At 45.2% G+C, this 22,187-nt stretch overlaps 1 protein-coding gene, 1 long non-coding RNA gene and 1 pseudogene across 2 annotated transcripts; 2 read left to right on the top strand and 1 right to left on the bottom strand.

Moving 5' to 3' along the window:
• The first annotated feature begins 627 nt into the window (after positions 1–627).
• LOC120675463 lies at positions 628–7,130 on the top strand. Its single transcript, XR_005675365.1, has 2 exons — positions 628–782; positions 6,815–7,130. It is a non-coding gene; the product is annotated as an uncharacterized LOC120675463 (long non-coding RNA).
• On the top strand, positions 795–5,136 carry LOC120675454 (annotated as a pseudogene).
• An 8,298-nt stretch (positions 7,131–15,428) lies between the features above and the next one.
• Positions 15,429–16,708, bottom strand: LOC120675440. Its single transcript, XM_039956656.1, has one exon. The coding sequence runs from the start codon at positions 16,576–16,578 to the stop codon at positions 15,901–15,903; it is 678 nt and encodes a 225-aa protein (XP_039812590.1). The 5' UTR covers positions 16,579–16,708; the 3' UTR covers positions 15,429–15,900.
• Between the last annotated feature and the right edge of the window lie 5,479 nt (positions 16,709–22,187).

Below are 22,187 nucleotides of genomic sequence, written 5' to 3'. Positions count from 1 at the left end.
CACATTCATATATACCATATTAAAAAGTTGCACGGAATCACATGCGGGAGTTTGGCCGAACATTTTGCTACAATGACCAGCAAGAGGGGTCAGAATGCCAAGGTAAAAAAAAAAAGTAACATCATGACTAGCAATTGTTTACTTGCAACATCCACCACACTTCAGAAAAAAAATCATGCTATTGGTTGGAGACAAGGCTCATGATGCAAGCGTGTGGACCCAAAGCAAGAAATGCTATGAGCTAAAAATTTTAGATGTCCATTTGTTGGCCATAGTGAGTACTAGTTTTTGTTTACTAGAACTCTGATGAAGAGGTTTCTTTTTTTGAAGTGATGAAGAGGTTTCAGAGTCAGCTAAAGAAGCCTGCTTGCTTGGGGGTGCCACCACTGAAATTGAAATAGGGAGATCACTTTCAGCGCATATGGGCCAGCAGGGGAAATTGGGCCACGCAATGCCTATTGGGCTAGAAGGGGCGGCAGGGAAAGAAGAATCGATTTCTATTCCCTATTGGGCTTCAAGACATAGCCCGCGGCCACAGGCCCCAATCGCATGACCACGCGGCGGCGGCGGCGGCGGCGGCATGAGGGCGAGGGCGAGGCCGTGAGGCTGTCGGGCGGTGCGGGGCACGGCCCGCGCTGCAGCAGTGCTGGGGCCGGCCGCGGCGGCGCGACGTGAGGAGATCCGGCGGTTCGCCCCCGCGGGCAAGCGGCAACGACATCTAGCGACTAGCGGGTGAGGCGGCGAGCGGCAAGTCGACAAGGCAGGGCAGCAAGTGAAGCAAGGTATATGCGATGCAATCGTCGGCCCCCTGCCAAATTTTTCCTCCAGAAAATGTGCTTGCCCTGTTTTGTAATGCGGTCATCATTTGCTATTGAACAATTTTAGAGATGGATATGTATTTTTCTTAGCATATATAGTTAATTATAGGAAATTTCAGGAGAGCTTTGAGCACCTTCTAAGTGCTGCCCTTTAGTTTTACTTTAATTAATTATAAATTTGGTGTACTATAGTTTTTACGTAGTTCGAACATGCTTCAAGTAGCCACATATATAAATAAGATCCTTGTGAATTGTGATAGTAGTTTTATCAACGGCAGCACACAAAAATGTTTGTAGTACTAGTGCCCGCTACTCTTTGACGGGCAAGTGTCAGTGTCAGTAGCACCGTGGCAGCCAAAGCCAAATAATTTACACGGCATTTCTTCCATTTGGACCTTTCTTCTACCAATGATCCGTAGTTGACGTGGGGTATTTTGAGTGGATTGCCGGAAGGGGACCGCCCACGACGGAGTCAAGCACAGCTGATTAAGCTCCTCCTCCTCCTCCTCCTCCTCTGCTTCACGAACACATGTCTCAAAACACTGCTTAGAACAACAGACCTATGGATCCTAAACCCAAATCTCCATCTCCCCGCCACCTGCTCTTTTTTCTGTATGGCGTCCTCGTTTCTCTGACCTCCAACAGCGCAACCTTCTCATCAGCACAAACCAGCAACAGCTCCGAGGCTGACCGGCAAGCCCTCCTCTGCTTCAAATCCAGCATCTCCTTGGACCCTGGCCTTGTGCTCACGCCATGGCGCAGCGACTCGCTCGACTTTTGCAGCTGGAGAGGGGTCAACTGCAGCACCACCCTCCCAATCCGTGTGGTGTCCCTAGAACTGAGGTATGATAAGCTCAAAGGAGAACTACCCAGCTGCATGGGGACTCTTACCTCTCTAGTGCGGATAGACCTTTCAAACAATGATCTTTCTGGAAGCATACCTGAGGAGATAGGTGCGATACCAGGTCTACAAACTCTAATTCTTGCTGAAAACAGGCTTACAGGTAACATCCCTCTGTCATTGGGTACTGCTGCTTCTCTTAGATATATTGATCTGTCAAGAAATGCTCTTAGTGGAATTATTCCTGATTCCTTAGCCAAAGTTTTATCACTCCGAGCGCTGAGACTCTCAATGAACAACCTATCTGGGGAGATCCCAGGTGCCCTATTCAATAATTCATCCAATCTTATTACAGTGGACCTCCAACAGAATTCTCTTTCTGGGGTAATCCCACATTTCCATAGAACGGCAACTCTGCAATTTCTTGACCTTACTGGAAATTCTCTTTCCGGAAGTATACCAGCATCTTTAGGAAATGTTTCATCCTTAAATTACATTCTGCTAGCAGAGAACAACTTGGATGGATCGATTCCAGAATCCTTGGGTCATATCCTGAACTTAACCGCCCTAGATCTGGGTTACAACCAATTATCGGGGAATGTCCCAGCCATGATATACAATATCTCATCACTCAGATACCTTGGATTAAGCTTCAATAGGCTTGGTGGGCAGATACTTCTTAACACTGGCCACTCACTCCCAAACTTCGAATCATTGATCTTGAGTAGCAACGCATTAAGCGGAATGGTTCCGGCTTCACTGGCCAACATGTCAAAGCTCCAAGTGATTGATCTCTCAAGTAATTTGCTTAGTGGCTCAATTCCATCTCTAGGGTCCTTGAGCAACTTGAGTCGATTGATTCTAGGAACTAACATGCTACAAGCTGAAAACTGGATGTTTCTAACCTCCCTGACAAATTGCAGTCGATTATTAGCTTTAGCACTGGATGGGAGTTCCCTGAATGGAAGTCTTCCAAAATCAGTCGGCAATCTTTCCACAAACCTGGAACTGCTAAACTTTAGAGGCAACCGAATTTCAGGAACAATACCAGCTGTGATAGGTAATCTTGTGAATCTCACTCGGCTTAAACATGGAGCAGAACATGCTTTCGGGAATAATTCCCTCAACAATTGGGAAATTAAGAAACTTGGTTGTCCTGGCATTGTCTAAGAACAGGTTGTCGAGGGAAATCCCATCCACGATTGGTAATCTCCCTCAATTGAACCAGCTCTCCCTGGATGATAACTTATTGTCTGGAAACATACCAGCAAGTCTAGGACAGTGCCAAAGGTTGATTATGTTAAATCTATCAGTCAACAACCTTGATGGATCCATACCAAGTGAAATCCTCAGCATTTCTTCGCTTTCTTTGGGGTTGGACTTGTCAAACAACAACCTTACAGGAATGATACCACCTGAAATAGGACAACTAATCAATCTTGACATACTGGATGTTTCCAATAACAAGCTGTATGGTGAAATACCATCTGAACTCGGCATGTGTGTTCTCTTGTCATCCCTTCAGGTGGAAGGAAATATGCTCAGTGGGAATATTCCTCAGTCTCTTGGTGAACTGAAGTCCATACAGCGGATGGATCTCTCAGGAAATAATTTATCTGGTCAAATTCCAGAATTCTTCGGGAACTTCATGTTCTATATCATCTTAATCTATCATACAACAAACTAGAAGGACCAATTCCAACCAGTGGTATCTTCAGTAATAATTCAAATGCAGTCATGCTGGAAGGTAACATGGCATTATGTCAGCTAATTGCCGTATTTTCATTGTCGATCTGCCCCACCACATCATCAACAAAAAGAAAAATCAATGCTCGCATGCTGCTGATAATAGCACCACCAGTTACTATCGCTTTGTTGTCACTTTTGTGTGTTGCTGCCACTGTTATGAAGGGAAGAACAAATCAAATATCTGAAAGCTATAGAGAGACAATGAAGAAGGTATCCTATGGAGACATTCTTAAAGCCACCAATTGGTTCTCTCCAGTCAACAAGATCAGCTCAAGTCATACAGCATCAGTCTACATTGGTAGGTTTGAGTTTGATACAGACCTTGTTGCCATCAAGGTATTTCATCTTGATGAGCATGGTTCGCTCAATAGCTTTTTCACTGAGTGTGAAGTGCTAAAACATACCCGGCACCGCAATCTGATTCAAGCAATCACCTTGTGCTCGACAGTTGATTTTGAAAACAATGAATTCAAAGCTCTAGTATATGAGTTCATGGCAAATGGTAGTCTAGACATGTGGATACACCCAAGGCAACACCAAGGTAGCCCAAGGAGAGTGTTAAGTTTATGTCAAAGGATTAATATTGTTGCAGATGTGGCTTCTGCTCTTCATTATCTGCACAACCAATTGATACCTCCAATGATACACTGTGATTTGAAGCCTAGCAATGTTCTTTTGGACTATGACATGACTTCACGCATTGGTGACTTTGGGTCAGCGAAGTTTCTCTCTTCAAGTCTTAGTAGCAGTCCAGAAGGCTTGGTTGGTGCCTCAGGAACAATTGGATATATTGCACCTGGTAAGTTGCACATCTCCTCCATTAGAACGACTATAAGCTTATTATCTCTTATGTTGTTATTACTTTCTTAGTTTATGTGCATTGCATTTATTTCAGAGTGTGCGATGGGATGCAAAATCTCAACCAGTGGTGATGTTTATAGTTTTGGGGTGTTGCTACTAGAAATGCTCACGGCAAAGCGACCGACTGACAAACTATTTGGTAATGACCTCAGCCTTCATAAGTATGTGGACCTAGCATTCCCTGATAAAATCAGTGAGATTTTAGACCCCCAGATGCAAAACAAGGAGGGTGAAATTCTTTGTAATCTACACATGCAAAACTATATCATACCATTGGTCAAAATTGGCCTTATGTGTTCTATGGAATCACCAAAAGATAGACCAGCAATGCAAGATGTGTGTGCAAAAATTGTTGCCATCCAAGAGGGATTTATTCAAACCTTTTGATAATGGCAGACAGATAATAGAGATGCAATTTTGGCAAGTGATGATGGATCGGCTCAAGGCACATCATGCAAACCAGGGGAAAAGCATTATGGCAGTCTATATTTCTTATTGTCCAGCTAAAAAGTCCAAACACTGACGCTAGTCAGATGCCCACTTAACAAACATTGCTGCAGAGATTGAAATGTGTCAAACCATTTTAAATGTAATTATTATCTCAACCAGTTATGAAGATATATCAATTGGCTTCCAAGGCATGAAGAATTGTGTAACTAATTTGCATTCTTTTTAATTTCTGCAAATTACATTATAATGTTTCTCTTGTTGGAAGCCCTTGTAGTTTGATTTACTTATGTAATTATGTGCTTGTAATTTTTCTATTGAGCATTATTTTTCATGGTCTGAGAGACCAAAAGTTGACATTTGACTTGGTCTAGCTTTTGATGTAATGAGTGATTGACAAGGTTTGAGCTTTCGGTTGCATATCATGTTCCATTTGTGCATGTAAAGTCTAAATTACTCCCCTCAACTATAGCCAAAGGATGGATAACCCCTAAGCTATAATTTGGTTCAATTTACCCCTTAAACTATGTTATTTACTTTATTTTACCCCATAATACAATTTGTCTTTTTTTCTCCATACACAAGTTGAATTTTAATTTCAAATTTTACAGGGTAGTAGTGGACATCACAATGCATATTTAAGAATTTTTTATAATTTTTACTCGTTAGTTTTCATATAATTTTGAGCTCCAATGATTAATTTATTATGAAATATCATAATCTATCAAAATAATGATAAAAATTATGATGTATTTTTTCTAGCTTGTGCTATGTTTTGTACTATTATCTTGTAAAATTTCAACTTAAAAATCCACCTATGCATGGAGAAATGAAAAAGACAAATTATATTAGGGGGTAATTTGAACCAAATGGCATAGTTTGGGGGTTAAAATAAACCAAACGATACTTCAGGGGGTCATCCAGATTTTGGGTATAGTTGAGGGGAGTGATTTAGACTTTTTCCTTGTGTTTATGGCTAAGCCGAGGTGGTGATTCATGGATTCATGTCGAGAGTGGTGGAGAAAGACATGTCTTTATCCAACGAGCTCCAAAACATCATGAGAATATAGGTACGGGAATAAGAACCCTCACATGAAAAAAATAGCTGAAAAGGGTGTATAGTTCAATCTGTCAAGCATACATAGCATGCTTGCCTATCACCTGAGAAAGCAAAGTGTAGAGTCCCATTGTCAATACAGAGGGGGACCTTATCTATCTGTTTCTCAATAGACAAGGTTTTTTCATGGTTTGCATACTATTTGTCTCATCAAATATTTTGCATGCTCAATTGACTCCTGCCTCAGCAAATTATTTGATTGTTTGATGCACCTTGTTCATGCCACCAGGTTGCTATGAGCTTGGAAGGATGCAAATGGTCTGTTGCTGTAGACATGATGAAAGACTGCAATGAACAATCAGCTTTTTCAATTGGACTTGCCTCATTCTATTGAATCCTTTAAGGCGAGTCCAATTCAAAATGCCGAGTGTTCATTGCAGTCTTTCATCAGGTTTGAAATTTGATAGCACCTTTGATAAACTGTGATGATAGGAAGATTAAGCTGCATCCTGTGGTAACTGGTTCCACATTGGCGGTACCTCTTACATCGTCTCTGTGGTTGGAACACTTCTTTTGGTTCCTATTTCTGCTTTGATTCTACCATTGCGAAATACTATTCGGAATGTGACGTCAAGGCACAGCATGGGAAATGTTATGCAGTTTTTGTTTTTGTGATATTGCAAAATTTTGTTCTCTATTGAGCATCCTTTCTTCCCAAAGCATTATATGACAACTTGTGCTCAATGAATAATGCATTGCCACCACAATAGCGCTTGTCATGTGAATCTGTTCCCGAATGGCATCATGTTTGAATCAGGAACTAACTTTTATAGAATTGAATTTGTCATTTGTAAACAAAACAATTTCATAATAACATACGTTCTCTTGGTATCCAATTCGTCATTGATTGTTCGAGTAATGAGAAAGATAAACAAAAGAATAGTTTTGGGTTTCGGATGAGCATCATGTTATATATTGTTATCTTGCATCTGACTGATTACAATTTCATATACCAAAGATTTGATGAGGCTACATTGGCAGGTGGCGGCGAACATAGCAATGCATATCCTGCTCATGGAGGCTGACAGAAGTGCTCTTGAGGTGGAAAAAGAAATTATGTTTGAAATTTGTCCAACTACTAGCTTCAGCCTTCAGGCATCCAAACAAAAACAGCAATGTCTAGGGAAAAAAAGATTAAGTTCGAGAGGCTGGTGAAAAAGCAAATCAATTCATATCAAATCCTTTGGATATTGATGCAACATTCATTCTAACAAAGCAGAAAGCACCATGTAGCAATATTTTTGAATATATATGGTGTCCACCAACTATAACTCATTATTCAAATTTTTTCCCATAACTGCGTTTGGCATCCAATTGTTCAAATGAAAATAAGGGGGTTGGTCTAGTTTCACATTCACCGTTCTCAAAGAGAAGATGAGTACACGAATTGAAATATATGGCTTGACGGATTACTTGCAGGCAAGGTGCGTCCTCCTGGAGAAGATGAGCAGCCACAGCATGCATTTCTAACCCCATCAGGCCGTAGTACAACATTCTTTTGTTTGCCTGCACCTGCTCCCACGGATTACATGCATTCTTTTTTTTTTCTTGAAAAAGTCTAACCAACCGACCCGGCGCATGCCTGCATGCTCTGGAAAGTCCGCTTGCAATCTGAAAGATTGGTTGGTGCAGTTCAGTCCGGTCCGCAATTCGAGTGCTTGTGAATGGAGGCAATCAGGGAACATGACAGTTTTTTTGGTATGCCAAGTGCCAAAGTTTCTGGTATTTCGGTGCTAAATTTACAGGACATATGCTGATGCAGTTCACTGCAATTTTCATGGCATGCAAAACAGGGCATCAGCATGTGTTCTTTAAATAATTTTCTCTTGGTGGCAAAGTATTTCTTCAAGCTGGCTTTTCAAAAAAAATGCTTTTCAGTTTTCAGAAAAGTGTTTCTTCAATATCTGATTATCCGGCCAATCAGAGTTAATTCTTGCTGTTAGTGTCCAGCATGACCAAGCAGTTCCGCTGAAATCGTTCTCGCAATCAGACGTTCGTGACACCAGCGGAAGCAATCGGTGAGCCTGTGAGGTGCACTATCGTCTTCTGAACATGACGCTGACATGCCCGAACCTTTTTGTGGTTGCGATCGCAATGACACAAAAGTTTGGGCAGGTGGATGACTGACAAGGAAAATGCATTTTGCATCAGAACGCCGGCCGTACGATGATTCAACTTGGACCGTGACAGTCAGGTTCAACGATGATAAGGTTGTAAAGCTGGTGCGCCAGGATCTTCTTTTCCGAGCATGCAAAGGTTTTGCTTCGAATTTGATGGCACCAAAGTAGCAGCTACATTCTCATGAAAGGAGAGTGCCAGAGAAATGATTTCTCTGTTTTGAGGTGCTGGTGTGTAGAATAGTGTCATTATGAAAAACTTTTAGGTTGCAAAACTGTAAAAGTGCATGCATCACAATTCGCAAGTTCAGAAAAAAAAATCAGCCATGTTGTCGGATCTCATTTTCAAAAGTACTCCCAAGTGAGAAGATCTTACGTAAAGAAGCTGCTCAGCTGGCGCGCGAGCGCGACCGTCCATCATGTCCGTTTCAGGCTGAGCTAGTGCCCAGTGGCCGGTAGTGGATTCCCCAATGCATGCGTTCCGCGTCACAAATTAAGTGATACGATGATAGGATGACTGGATGAGTTGTAGCGCCGGACATTTCAAGGTCATCAGCAGAAGAAAAGAAAAAAAAGGAAAAAATTCAATTTACTCTCATAAACTATAGTCAAAGTCTGGATAACCCCCTGAACTATAACTTGGTTCAATTTACCCCCTGAACTATGTTATTTAGTTTATTTTACCCCATAATATAATTTATCTTTTTTGTTTCTCCATACACAAATTTAATTTTAATTTCAAATTTTACAGGATAGTAGTGGACATCACAATGCATATTTAGAAAAAAGTTTATAATTTTTCCCCATTATTTTTCATATAATTTTGAACTCCAATGATTAATTTATTATTAAATATCTTAAGCTATCAAAATAGTGATAAAAATTATGATTTATTTTTCTAACATGTATTACAGTGTGTACTATTGTGTTATAAAATTTCAACTTAAAACTCCATATATGCATGAAGAAATGAAAAAGACAAATTATATTAGGGAGTAATTTGAACCAAATGGTATAGTTTAGGTGATAAAATGAACTAAGTTATAGTTTAGGGGATTATCCAGACTTTGGCTATAGTTGAGGGGAGTAATTTAGACTTTTTCAAAAAAACTTACACTTGTCAGGTCGGCAAAGTGTGTACATCGATGGGTGGCCACAGTAGTGTTGCACTACAAAATGGCAGACACAAACAAACACCGCCATCAGTTGTACAGTTGCAGCTTGATCAACTTTGGAAACCCTATTTGCTGGGTGATCAAGGTAGCCCAGAGCTGATGATGCCGCACTAGACCAGCGGGTCCACCAGTGCACTTTTGTGTCCCCTACATGGATACGTGTAGTACATCCTTCTGCTAGACGTACCTGCACAGATCTAAACTGTAAAAAGAATAATTAACCTCACAACTGACATTTGTGCCTATAGATCTCAACATTTACTACTGAACCCTTTCTGCAAAAGTGCAAAGCGCAGTTAAACAAGTCTTAGATCCAGATCGGCTTAGATGACCCTGATAAACCCTATCTACTCCGTGTTAACCATAGTCTATCTGACCAGACCATCCATGGTTTTTTTTCTTAGAAAAATAATTCTCCCCAAATCATGGGTACGTGATTCACGGAGATTGAAACCAAACAGAAGAAAACTTGGTGTTGACACTCAAAATTGGCACGACGAAGGTTTTCTGGACAATATGGGTAGGACCGGTCAGACCTCTCCCTTGAACCGGTCAGACCGGTCTAGATAAGTTTGTCAAATTGCAAATTGGACTGCACCATTGCGTAGATCTCGTCGAGATGATAGAAATGCATATATAGAACGTCTAATTAGGAGTCCGGATGAGGGAGTTATGCCTCCCAGAAGACCTGCACCCCGGTCAGACCGGTCCAGAGCGGTCAGACCGGTCCAGAGACCGGTCAGACCGGTCCGAAACGCCCAGTCCAAGTTAGGAGTTGTATTTTGACACGGGATTTGATAGGGTTCCGACTCCTAACGGGTACAGACCTCCCCACCCTATATATATGAAGGGTCACGGCCGATTGAGGGTAATCCCAATCGATTCACACAATTACCTTTACCTTTTATCCTCCAAACCCTAACTTTTCCAACCCTATCTGCTGTTCTTCGCTCGTCTCCACGGCATTCGATGGCGTTCTGAGTGGCCTGCCGACCTCAGAGCAACCCTAGATCCACGAGCTCCGACGGGGTCCCTCCCGAGCTCGAGGTTTTAGGTTTTCGCGGTGTTCTCTGTAGAACCGGTCTGACCGGTCTGTGCGCAGGGAGCTCGTTGGTGAAGATCGTGTCGACGATCAACGCGCGTTCTAGCGCATTCGAGTGTGTTGGCGCAAATTAGTGTCAACACTTGGCTGCTCCGCCCACTCCATATTAACTTGCCACTCTTGTTATTGTTAGAGCAACTCCTAATTAAATATATTTGACTGTGTAAATTTGGATTAGGGACGGTAAAAACTCCGTCCAACAGATTCTCTATCTTCCTCCCCTCGCTATCCCTCTCGGCATCTACATGCCTCCGCTAGACTTTTTTAATTTTGCCGAGCGCCCTAACTCCCCTCGCCATCTTCCTCCTCCCACGCGCACGCCCCTATTCCCGGTAGGAGGGGCCGATGCAGCGGCGCGGCCGTTCCTGGTAGCTCGGCGAGGGAAATGGACGGGGAAGGGGTTTGACAGAACGAGGAGCTCATCGGGGACTGATTTGTACGGTTGGAGGGTGAGGAGGAGCGGCCGAAGGTAGGGGATGACAATGAGGGAGGAGGTGGGGCAGAGGAGCAGCGGCGGCGGGCCGAAGATGCTCGATTCCAACCAGGCGAAGCTCGGGCGAGTGTGGTGGATTACGGGCGGAGTTGCGAGCCCCGATCAGAATGGATGTTGTGCAGTACTTGAATCATTTTTAGTAGGTGACAATTTTGTTGTCGGTGATAATTCAAAATATTAGTTCATCAAGATCTCTCTCCCTTATAATTGTAGAAGGTTTAGAGGTTAGATCTTGGCACATATATGCCGATCTTCCATGGTTGCCTAGGCAAAATTTTGGCGAAATGAAGATTGGACCTTCATTGCTAAATGATGGACATTCCAGCATCAAAGGCCACAAAAAAAAAAGAGAAACGTTCGAACACGTCCAGCGTGCGTTCATTACCGTACTCTAAATTTACGCCGCTCAACCAGTGAAATCTAAAGTTGTGCACAGCGGTTTGGCCCCTGGCACTGACTAGCGGCCCCAAAAAGCCTGAACTCTGAACTGGTCCACACGCCAGTCCGACGGCTGTTCTCGTTCAGAAATATAACTGTTCTGTCAACGCTTTTAATCGTATCAACATCATCGATTTGCTGATCTGAAGCCTAAGCAAGCAGATCTGAAGCTAATCGTTTTGCTGCGCCTCATACACCATCAGTTTCGGCTGCTCCTGCATAAAGGTCAGCATCATCGCTGGGAGGCAGAGTTTTTTCTGGTCACAAATAGTCGTTACTGGCAAATTCTCTCTTTGGAGGCAAAGTACCTTTTGTGTTGCATTGTTCCTTTCTCTACACACGAACATATACATATATAAAACAATTCCTCAGCATTTGGCCAACTGCGAGAATATTTAATGATTCCAGACTTTGATAGTCAGTTGGGCCTGTCTATATATAATTGATGATGTTAGTGTTGTAGCACTATATAATGGACGACGTAAATGAACAGTACCATGACAGATGGCGTCGTTAATTGCTGCCCATTTATGCCGTGTTTAGTTTCAACGCAAAAAAATTTTGTGATGAAATCTTGCTAATCTGAAGTACTAAATGAAGTCTATTTACAAAACTTTTTGCACAGATGGGTTGTAATCGCGAGACGAATCTAATAATGTCAATTAATCCATGATTAATCCATAATTAGCGGAAGTTAATGTAGCATCATTGTTGCAAATCATGGATTAAGTAGGCTCATTAGATTCGTCTCGCGATTTACAGTCCATCCATGCAAAAAATTTGTAAATAGACTTCATTTAGTATTTCATGCATGTGTCAAAATATTTGATATGATGTTTTCTTTGCGTTTATGGAGTTTACGGGTAAAAATCTAAACAGGGCGTTAGACCGTGTTTAGTTCCACGCGCAAAAAATTTTACGTTGGAATCTTGTTAATTTAAAGTACTAAATGAAGTCTATTTATAAAACTTTTTGCACAGATGAGTTGTAAATCGCGAGACGAATCTAATGATGCTAATTAATCTATGATTAATTAATAATTAGTGGATGGTTACTGTAGCATCACTGTTGCGAATCATGGATTAAGTAGGCTCATTAGATTCGTCTCGCGATTTACAGCCCATCCATTAAAAAATTTTGTAAATAGACTTCATTTAGTACTCTATGTATGTGTCGAAACATTACGTTTTGTTTTGTATTTACGGGTTTTATGAGGTGTGATCTGTTTAGCCCTAGTTTAGTTTAAGCATCTTCCGTCCGGTCCGGGGAGGTGTAGCCATCAGTATCATTGTGCCTAGGTGATGTGCTAGGCGGTCGCTGACACGGAACGGGCCCCACCCTGCCCTTTTGTTTCCCTTGCTACATGCTCTGTTTTTTCCTGTCTGGTCTATAGAAAACTGTCACAACTGAAAGCTGCTGCGCACTAGTAGTAGTTTTAACAAAAAATAATAAATGAAAAAAAACTGCATAGTAGACAAAGCAGGATCTGTGGAGATGGCCTAGCTGATGCACTCTGTGCTAGCTAGTCGCCACGCCGCCACCTGTCATTTCTTTTGCTCTGATCCGCTGCGGCATCAGTGCAAGCTAGGCATTAGGATTAGGATCGAAGAGTCTAATTTGGTTGGCCCTACAAGCAAATAAACACTACAGCACTGAGTTACCAGCAGACAGGATTAGAAACGAACGCCGTGATTATATGATGAGTAGTTTTAGGCACGACGCATCTTCCTTCCGTGGAGGTGGAGAAGAGACCGGCCGGGGATGCCGTCCGTCAGGATTATGATGCCAGATGGATAGATGCAACGCCCGTCCCTCCCGTGCATGGCTGCCGGCGTGCAGAGCGCGGGCCTTCCCTCCCGTGCGGCTCGGGGCATGGCGGCCGGTGTGCAGAGCGCGGGCCTTCCCTAATGCTCCCTCCCCTCCATTCTTCCTCCACCGCCACCTCCCCTAGCACTTTCTTCCTGAGCAGTGCCGCGGGGCATGACAGTCGGCGCAAGTTTAGCCCATTTTTCGGGCACCTAAATACTAAGCGGTAAACAATCGGTCACCTACCGTTTAGTCTACTATTCGGGCAAAACAGATGTTTATATGGGAAAAACGGCCGTTTAAACGGTCAAAATAACCGATTAAACGAAAATGGTGTACCACTGTGTGGTGTTTAAACGGGCTAAATAACCATTTAGGCGAACAATGGGCGGTGCACGTCCCGGCCCCAGCGCGCAGGCCTTCCCCAACGCCCCCTCTACTCCCTTCTTCCTCCACCACCACCTCTGCTACCGCTCGGGAAGAGGGGGTGCAGCGGCGCGTGTGGAGGGGCACAAGCTGTTGGGCATAGCGGCGGCACGAGGGGCCTGCTATGGCAGTGCTCGAATGCGGCGGGCGGAGTGCGAGGAACTGCGGCGGCGGCGGCGCGAGGGGGCACTCAGATGCAGCAAGAGGATCGCGAGGAGGTGCAGCGGCGGCACGTGCTCACTCGGCGACAGCGATGTCGCTGTTTTCTTAATTTTTTTATTGCGAAAATAGCAACACTGTTGGGTGAGGAACCGTTAGTGATGGCTCGTTCCATCGCGATCGACCCTAATCCAACGGCCGGCCAAACCGGTGGTGAAGGGGTTCTATGGAGTGGTGAAACCCAAAGGGTCAGGATTGATCACAAAATAAAGGAATAAAACTACATAATTGGAATGAATGCTCAATTAAAGAAATCCTACAAGAATCTGGAATATATGAGAAATACAAAACATGTGTTCGGATGCTACACGGAAATCCACCGCGTGTTGTGGACCTGAACTTGTCAAGGGATCTCACCCCGGAAAAGGATCGGAGGAGGACCTGCCGTGTTCACTCAACCAGGGTTTACAATCCCGACTGGTCCGGTCAAACCGTCGCCCTCTGGTAGCGGTTTACCGGACCGGTTTGACCGAAAACCGGTGGAAACTGGTCAAATTCAAATCCTAATTCAAAATCGCATGTGTAAACGGTTCCGACCGGTATACCGACCGGTTTACCGGTCGGTTTGACTGGTAACCAGCCAAATTCAAAATTTTTTTTGGTTTAAATTCAAATGCCCGCAAAGTATACTAAATAAATGTTTGTATAACATATTTTAGTCTAAATGAACCCTCCAACCCTCTTTTGTACTACTTTTACATTGTATTTGTATACTTTTGTATGCACGTTTTTTTATTTAACTAAATGGATGAATTTTTGAAAAAATTTGACACCATTAGATTCGTCGCATCTTAAAGTATTTTTAGGATTTTTTTAGAAATTTTTCATTTTTTGAATTTAAATTTAAATTATGAATTTAGGTCAGGCCCAAATTGAAACCGAACCGGGGACCGGTTTCCACCGATGTGGTGAACCATGCACTCAACTCGTCATCACCGTCAGATGTGACGCTGGCGATGTCGGTTTGCTGTTTGTTTGCAGGACGTGACGTGCACCCCAGCGAAACTCCGACTGTCTGGTACTCCGGTGCATGCACCACCCATCGTCTTCTGAATTCTGATACGATCACGCAGCGGATGCATCTCCGCCTCCGCGGGCGCACTGTATACATCCCGCCTGAGAAAGCGAATTCGATTTTCTCCAAAAAAATGAAAGGGAATTTCATTTTCTCTAATCTAATAAGGAAGATAGAAAGCGAATTTGTGATGAGACCGTGACGACAAGCACCCTCCGTGACGATCTTGTACCAGAAAAGGCCGTGCTATTTACACGCAGCTCCCGCGTATTTTAATTTATTTACAACGCGTGCCAGCGATTGCTGATGACCAGCGAGAAGACCGTGGACCTGCTGCTCAAATCTTGTCGCGTGCTGTGTACCTGTACTGTACATGCTCGGGAGAAAGGAATCATCCCGGTAATTAGTAAACCCCCGCGTGCGAGGAAACTAGCTCCATCGCATGAAACAAGGCGTGTCGCCGTTCCTTGCTACTACGAGTAGTAGTCGGTCGTCGATCGACATGCGATGCGCACACAACGCACGAAATCCTATCCTAAAAAAAAGGCATTTCATTTGATTTACGTGTACCCTTGGAAGCAGTAGAAATCGCCATCCGACTTAAGTAGGAGTACTGTGGGTAGCCCTCGGTTACGTCGCTGACCGTAAATCAGCAGCTTTGATCTGACGTTGATACACCTCTTCTACGCGCCCATTGGTACCCTGCCAAGTGCCAATCAGAGACCTCAGCGGCTTCGACTTCGATCATTTCACGGACAACAGAAGCTCAGCAGCAGCAGCTGGAAACAAGACGACCCGGTGCCCTTTCACCATTTTCCTTTTTTCTCTCTTCTTATTTATCACAGCACCACATGAATCAAAGAATGGCGGTGGTACGGAAAGATTACACACACGCAACGGCAAGGCAAGGCAAGGCCTACCGTCCATCTCCAGTAGAAGATGAGCAGCTGCAGCATGCAATTTTTTTTTCTGATCTAACCCCATCTTGCTACGTTCCCAGTACAAGTGTACAACATCATCAAACACGCAGGGCGCCCCGTACCTACTACTTACTCCCAATGTTTTTTTTTTCTCCCTTTCCTTCCCTCCCCCAAACGACAGGCAATTTTTTTAAGATTATTAAATCATCTCGCCAATGAGCAACGACCAAGCCCACCAATCCGGCGCGGCGCCTAACCACTCCCCCCCCCCCCCCCCAAATACTAATCACTCCTGCTGGCAGGTGGGCCCCGGCGGGGGGGAATCGGCATCTCCAGCTGCTCGCCCTGTGGCATATTCACACCCGGCACCCACCTCCTCCTCCCCGCCGGCGCCGGGACGCCGCGTGCTCGCGCCGCCACCCGACCACCACCTGGTCCGAGGGCGCCTCCGCCTCCGCGGCCGCGCAGCCGCCTTCGTCGGCGCCGGGCAACCACGGCTCGCCGCCGCTGCTGCCGCTGGCCGTCATGGCGCCCCACAGCCTCACCGCGGGGCCGCCGCCGCCCAGGGGAGCCGGCGGCCTCGCGCTCCCTCCGCAGAAGCCGCCGGACAAGGCGCGCGGCAGGCCCGGCCAGGTCCGGACCACGGCGCCGCCCCAGGGGAACCCGCCGTCGACCGCCGCGCCGTCGTAGAATCCGATCCGCTCCAAGTCCCGCTCCTCCTCCTCCTCGCCCGAGGAGCTGGTGGTGTCCGCCTCGTCGGAGCCCTCCTCCTCCTCGTCGTCATCTTCGTCATCCTCCTCGTCGCCGGAGGAGTAGTAGGTGCCGATGTGCGACTGGATGGCCTCCTTGCCGCGCGACCGCAGGCGCAGCACGATGACCTGCAGCCGGCGCAGCAGGCTGGGCAGCGTCGCCAGCGCCGCCAGCGCCACGGCCAGCGGCGCCCACATCTCGGCCAGCAGCGCCGCGGCCAGCGCCGGCGCCCGCGAGAACCGCCCCACCCCGGCCTCGAGCATCGCCGCCGCCGCCGTCTCCATCGCCCCGCCGCCGCCGACCAGACAGAAAGACCGCCCAAAATTAAATTAAAAGAAAGAAACAGAAATCTGGCGTTGCGCGTGTGAAGCAAGAGGATGCCGATGCGAGGAAATGGGGAAGGAAGCCAGCGGAGGCGACGGCGGCGTCGCTTTAAAGCCGCACACGGGGCCCCAAGCGGGGCGTTTCAAAATCCCCGTTCTGCCCGCGGTGGGGCCAGGATGTCAGTGGGGAGGAGACCGGGCGGGAGCGGGGAAAAGTCGCGGCAGCCGCGGGTGGGACGGAACGGAACGGCTCGGCAGCGTCGCTGGCCTTTCTCGTCTCCTCCCCCCGCACCGCATCCCACACGGTGAAAGCGTGGGCGGGGTTAGATAAGCGCCGATGACATGTGGGGCAGATGAAATCTGGGCCCACGCAAGGCTGGCTGGGTACGAACGGAGGCTTGTGCGCTGGGGTGTCCGGAGTCTGGACGCGGGGCGTATATGGCGTCTCGGGGCGGGCGACGCGCCGGGCGCGGTGAGTCAGCAGCGGCCCCGAGGGCACGTGCGGCGCGGAGGCTGACGGGTGGGACCGGGAGGGCGCGCCGGCGCTGCTTGGCTGCGACGCCGCCGCGTGTGCACGTGTGGGGCCTCCACGACCGGCCGGGCCTGCTGCGCCCGCGGAGGAGCGCAAGGGTGAGTCAGCGTCGCGTGGGCGCGCGGTGGGCGCGGACGGCTGCGGGGGGCGGTCGCGCTGGATCCTGCGGCGGAGGTGCGCCGGGCCTCCGGGATCGGTGCTCAGCCACTGGTTCCCTGACACGTCGGATCCGTTGGCGGTTGTCTCCTCCGCCGTGCCGGGGGCTGTGGTGGACACGTCCGCACGGGGTAGGATGGTTTTATCGCCTTTGCCATTGCTATCTTGCCCAGATGGATGGCTTATCTGTTATCTCAACTCTGAAGAACGGCCACGTTGATGACCTGGTCAGGTAAACTCTGGAGGGGTTGGTAGCTGACACTGCTGGTATTCTGCTTCTAAGATCAGAATTAGAACGTTTGGCTTTTATGCTTTTAATTTCCTATTTTAAGCTGACAGTGTAACGGTAAGTTTAGATGATTTACTAAAAACAGAGTTTCTTTGTACTAGCACTGAAGCAGTTGGAAGTCCATCATGAGCAGAACAAATGGATTGATTGAGCGGTAGCTAGAGTTTTGATGGCTGTGGAGGTTACATACGTGCTCTCTAGTAGTAAGAACAACATTTATTTCCAACCTATCGTACCATTATTCAAGACTTTTGTTGCGCACAATGAAATGCGTGTTACTCCTCCCACACTTGATTATGTGACCATATCTTGCAAGCAATCTATAAACAAAAGTTGTGACTACATACAGTGGCGGACCCAGCTTTTCATCAAGACTAGGGCCAAAATTTAGCGGTAAAAAATCGGCGGCTAAAAATACTGCATATATGGCATGAAAACGAACTATAAAATAATAGCAAGTCTACAGTAAAGGTTCCAAATGGAGAAATTTCTATAATAGTGCGATACAAAAGTTAAGAACAGAAGGGAACATACAAAAATAAATACCTAGTCATGATTTGGTGCATTCACGGTCACATTTTGCATTTCCTCATCAGTAACACCTAGATATGGACAAGACATAAATGTAAATAAAAATATGACAAAACAAAACAGGTGAGATTCCTTAGATAATTTGAATGTAACATACCATAAGAACTGGTAGTGGACAGTTTAGGCAACTTCTTTAGACGAGACTTCAATTCTTGAAAATATTGTAAGATGTCATCATTTGTTATGCTGGCAAATACATCTCGTTCAATATAACATGTCATCCTATAATTCAACCACTCATCTCCCATCTTATTCCGCGTATTAGTCTTGATAATTTTCATAGCTGAGAATGCCATTTCCACTGTGGTAGTTGCAACGGGTAAAATCAAAGCCAACTCAATGAGACGATAAACCAATGCAAAGGTTGTATGCCTATCAGTTTGAACCATGTTCATAGCAAGAATATCAAGGTCCACACAATTTCTGAAATAAGGATCAGCTCACATCAGCAATGAAATTACCAAGTTGGGTTCGAAGTCTAGAACGCTCATAGTGGGAGAAGTCAACATCATAAATCTTAGCAAGTTCAATTAGTTTCTCACGGTCATAATTGGCAAAGGAATTCTTTGGATCTAGACAAGCAATACATCTCAATAATTGGGTAGACCTTTCAGGAAAACGGTTGTTCAATTTGACAATCACTTGGTCATGCACCACATTAAAGATTTCATTTTTGAAATGATGGTAGCAAGTTACTTGCTGCCCTCCACGCCCCCTTGAACGACCCTTGATTGTCAATTTTTCCTCCATATTTGGGATATTGATGTGATGTACCACACAGAATTCCGTCACCTCCTCAAATAGCTCCTCCCAACCATGCTGTCTTGCATCATTAATTTTCTCCAATGTGATCCCAATCAAACCTACAGCCCGTACAATGTTCTGATCTTTTCTCTGCAAGCATTGTGACAAATCATTAGTTATTCCCAATAATTTGATCATAAGATGTAATATAAGCACAAACTCAAAATTCTCCATTTGTAACAACAAACCGGAAGCTGTAGTTCTCTTTTCTCCAACACCATCTTCAGCAATATTCTCTAGTACCTCTAAGACTGCATTCCACATGTGTTCAAGATGACATAAGGTTTGGTGGTGTGAGCCCCATTGTGTATCCCCTGCCCTTGCAAGATTATTTTCTTGATTTTTTCCTCTTCCACTAAAAATTTTACCATTGTCCAATTGACTGACAATGTTCTCATGGTGTTGTTGGGCCAATTGATCTCTTATCTTACAAGCTGCATTGACAGTGGTGACAATCAAAGTGGTGATGTTAAAGAAATCAAATACCGAAGAACAACACTTAGCAACCAAGACCACCACTAATTGCAATTGATGTGCAAAGCAATGTATATAAAAAGCATATGGATTCTCATCCAATATCTTCCTTTGCAGCCCATGAAATTCTCCTCTCATGTTAGATGCCCCATAGTACCCTTGCCCACGCACTCTAGACATAGACAAACCATAGCGAGCAAACATACCATCTAAAGCTTCCTTTAGAGAAGACGAAGTTGTATCAGCAACAGACTTCATACCAAGAAATCTTTCAATCACATGCCCTTGCGCATTGACATACCTATATAGTCACATAGAGCAATACAGATAGTTAATAAAAGAACAACAAAATAGCAACCAAATTTTCAATAAGATAGATACAAACCTCACTATCAACGACGGCGCGAGCAGCGAGTCGGCGACAGCTCCGTGGCAGGAGGTGGCTGATGCTACGCGCTTGCGCAGTCGGCGGCGCCACGGCGGCGGTCTGGGCGGCGGGCCGCGCCGCCGCGGGCAGATGCGGCGGCCGCCGGCAGCCTGGCCCCCTCGCGTAGTGCTGCAGAAGCGCTCGCGAGTCGCTGCGCCGCGCCGCCACTACCGCTGCTTGCGCCTTGCAGTGAGCTGCTCTGGCTGCTGCTCAGCTGCTGGGGGCCTGGGATTGGCTTGCGGTTTGCCCTAGTGGGCCACTTGCTCCTCATTTTGGGCCTATAATTCAAGATGTTGTTGGGTTTTTTGCTGGGCCACGACTAGAGCCACGGCCCGGGTGGCCCTAGTCGCAGGTCCGCCCCTGACTACATACAAGTGTAGACATGTGGCCATAGGCATGAATGATGCAAGTCAAGGCGCCTTACCGACGGCATCCCTGTTGGAGCGAAGGCAAGATCAGGCAACAATATTGTATAACCATGCGTTGTGACTTAATCCCAACAAACGTTGGTCTGGTATACAGAGTTGCTGCCTAGGCGCCCAAACCGACCGGGTTTAATTTGGGCTGCAATGAAGGCAAATTAGCGAGGTCATGGGAGTCCAAATGCACCCGGGTCAGTCTGGTACAAACATTTGGACTGGTACCGGACTACAATGTTGTACCCAATGCATCTTTCGGGTGTTGCAAGATGCATGGTTATACATACAAGAGGCATCTTGCAACACCACAACTACAATGTTCAGTCTGGTACAACATGTGTTCTCTGTGACACCAGGGCAAGAGAGACAAGAGATCACCTGTTTTTTTTACTGTCATTTTACATGGTCCTGCTGGGCATTTATCAGCATTACTTGGGAAGAGATGTTGGATGTTCATGGTAAAATTGCTTTAGCAAGGCAGACTTTCCCCTTCCCTTTTTTTTATAGAAATCTTTCTGATTGCAGATGGAAAATTTGGAAACTACGAAATGCTATTATCTCTTACAGGGAACGTGGTTCTCTTCGGTTCTGGTTCAGACGTTTTAAAGATCAGCTAGCTCTCCAATCCTGGCGATTTAGAGACTTTGTTTTAACATAATTGTACATCCCCCTCTCGCTTGGTGAGTATGTTCTGTAAATACCCCTCTTTGTTTCCTCTATGTAATTGAAAATCAAAGTGCTGTGGGGGACTCCCCCACAGTTTGCCCTTCGAAAAAGGCGAACATAATGATTTTGTTGCAATGATGAAGTAGCAGTTGCTTCTACTCCAGAAAAAAAAAGAGAACTCCTCTTGGGAAAGCAGAGAAATGAGGATTCTTTTTAGAATATACATGTATATATATAAAAAAAGAAGGAAAGATCATACAGGAATATCATGATCTTAGGCCCTGTTTAGTTCTTTACATGTAAACGCAAAAAAACCGTAAACGCATTAAAGTGAAAAGGAATCTTGCTAATTTGAAGTACTAAATGAAGTCTATTTACAAAACTTTTTGCATGGATGGGTTGTAAATCGCGAGACGATTCTAATGAGTCTACTTAATTCATGATTTGCAACAGTGGTGCTACAGTAACCATTCACTAAATATTAATTAATCATGGATTAATTAGCATCATTAGATTCGTCTCGCGGTTTACAACCCATCTATACAAAAAGTTTTGTAAATAGACTTCATTTAGTACTTCAAATGACCAAGATTCCTTTGCAAAATGAACTAAACAAGCCCTTAGTTGTGTGCTCCAACGCAAGCTACATCTGCACCAGAGGAACTCAGCCTGCAAACCCGAAAAAGGTAAGGCACGGCTTGGACAACCGCCAGGCACCACACAGAAATTTCAGAATGAAGGATCCATACTCGCACACGGCACACCAAATCCTTCCTCTGACGGCGCGGCGGCGCCAGCTAGCTATTGATTGCAACTCCACCGAAAAGTTGGATAGCAGATGCCTGGCCTCCATCAGTGGCGTCGGGTAGCTCAAACTAGCTAGCTCTCCCTCCACAGCCAGCTCAAGATGAAACGCTCAGTCCCTATCACATTAAAAAGAATCTTATTATTTTATAGTATTAAATAAAATCTGTTTATAAATATTTTTTGACAGCTGAGTGCTTTTTCGCGAGACGAATCTAATGAGCCTAATTAATTCATAATTTGCTACAGTGATGCTACAGTAACCATTCGGTAATAATAGATTAAGATACCTCATTAGATTCATCTCGCAGTTTAACCCCAGGGTTCTACAGTTAGTTTTATAATTAACATTTATTTAATATTTTTAAATACTAAAAAGTTCCAGAAACTTAAAAAAAATTCAATGGA

Source organism: Panicum virgatum, chromosome 2K (assembly GCF_016808335.1).
Source record: "Panicum virgatum strain AP13 chromosome 2K, P.virgatum_v5, whole genome shotgun sequence".
Lineage (NCBI taxonomy): Eukaryota > Viridiplantae > Streptophyta > Magnoliopsida > Poales > Poaceae > Panicum > Panicum virgatum.
Note: the sequence above shows the minus strand (reverse complement) of the source record. Positions and strands in the feature narration are given on the sequence as shown.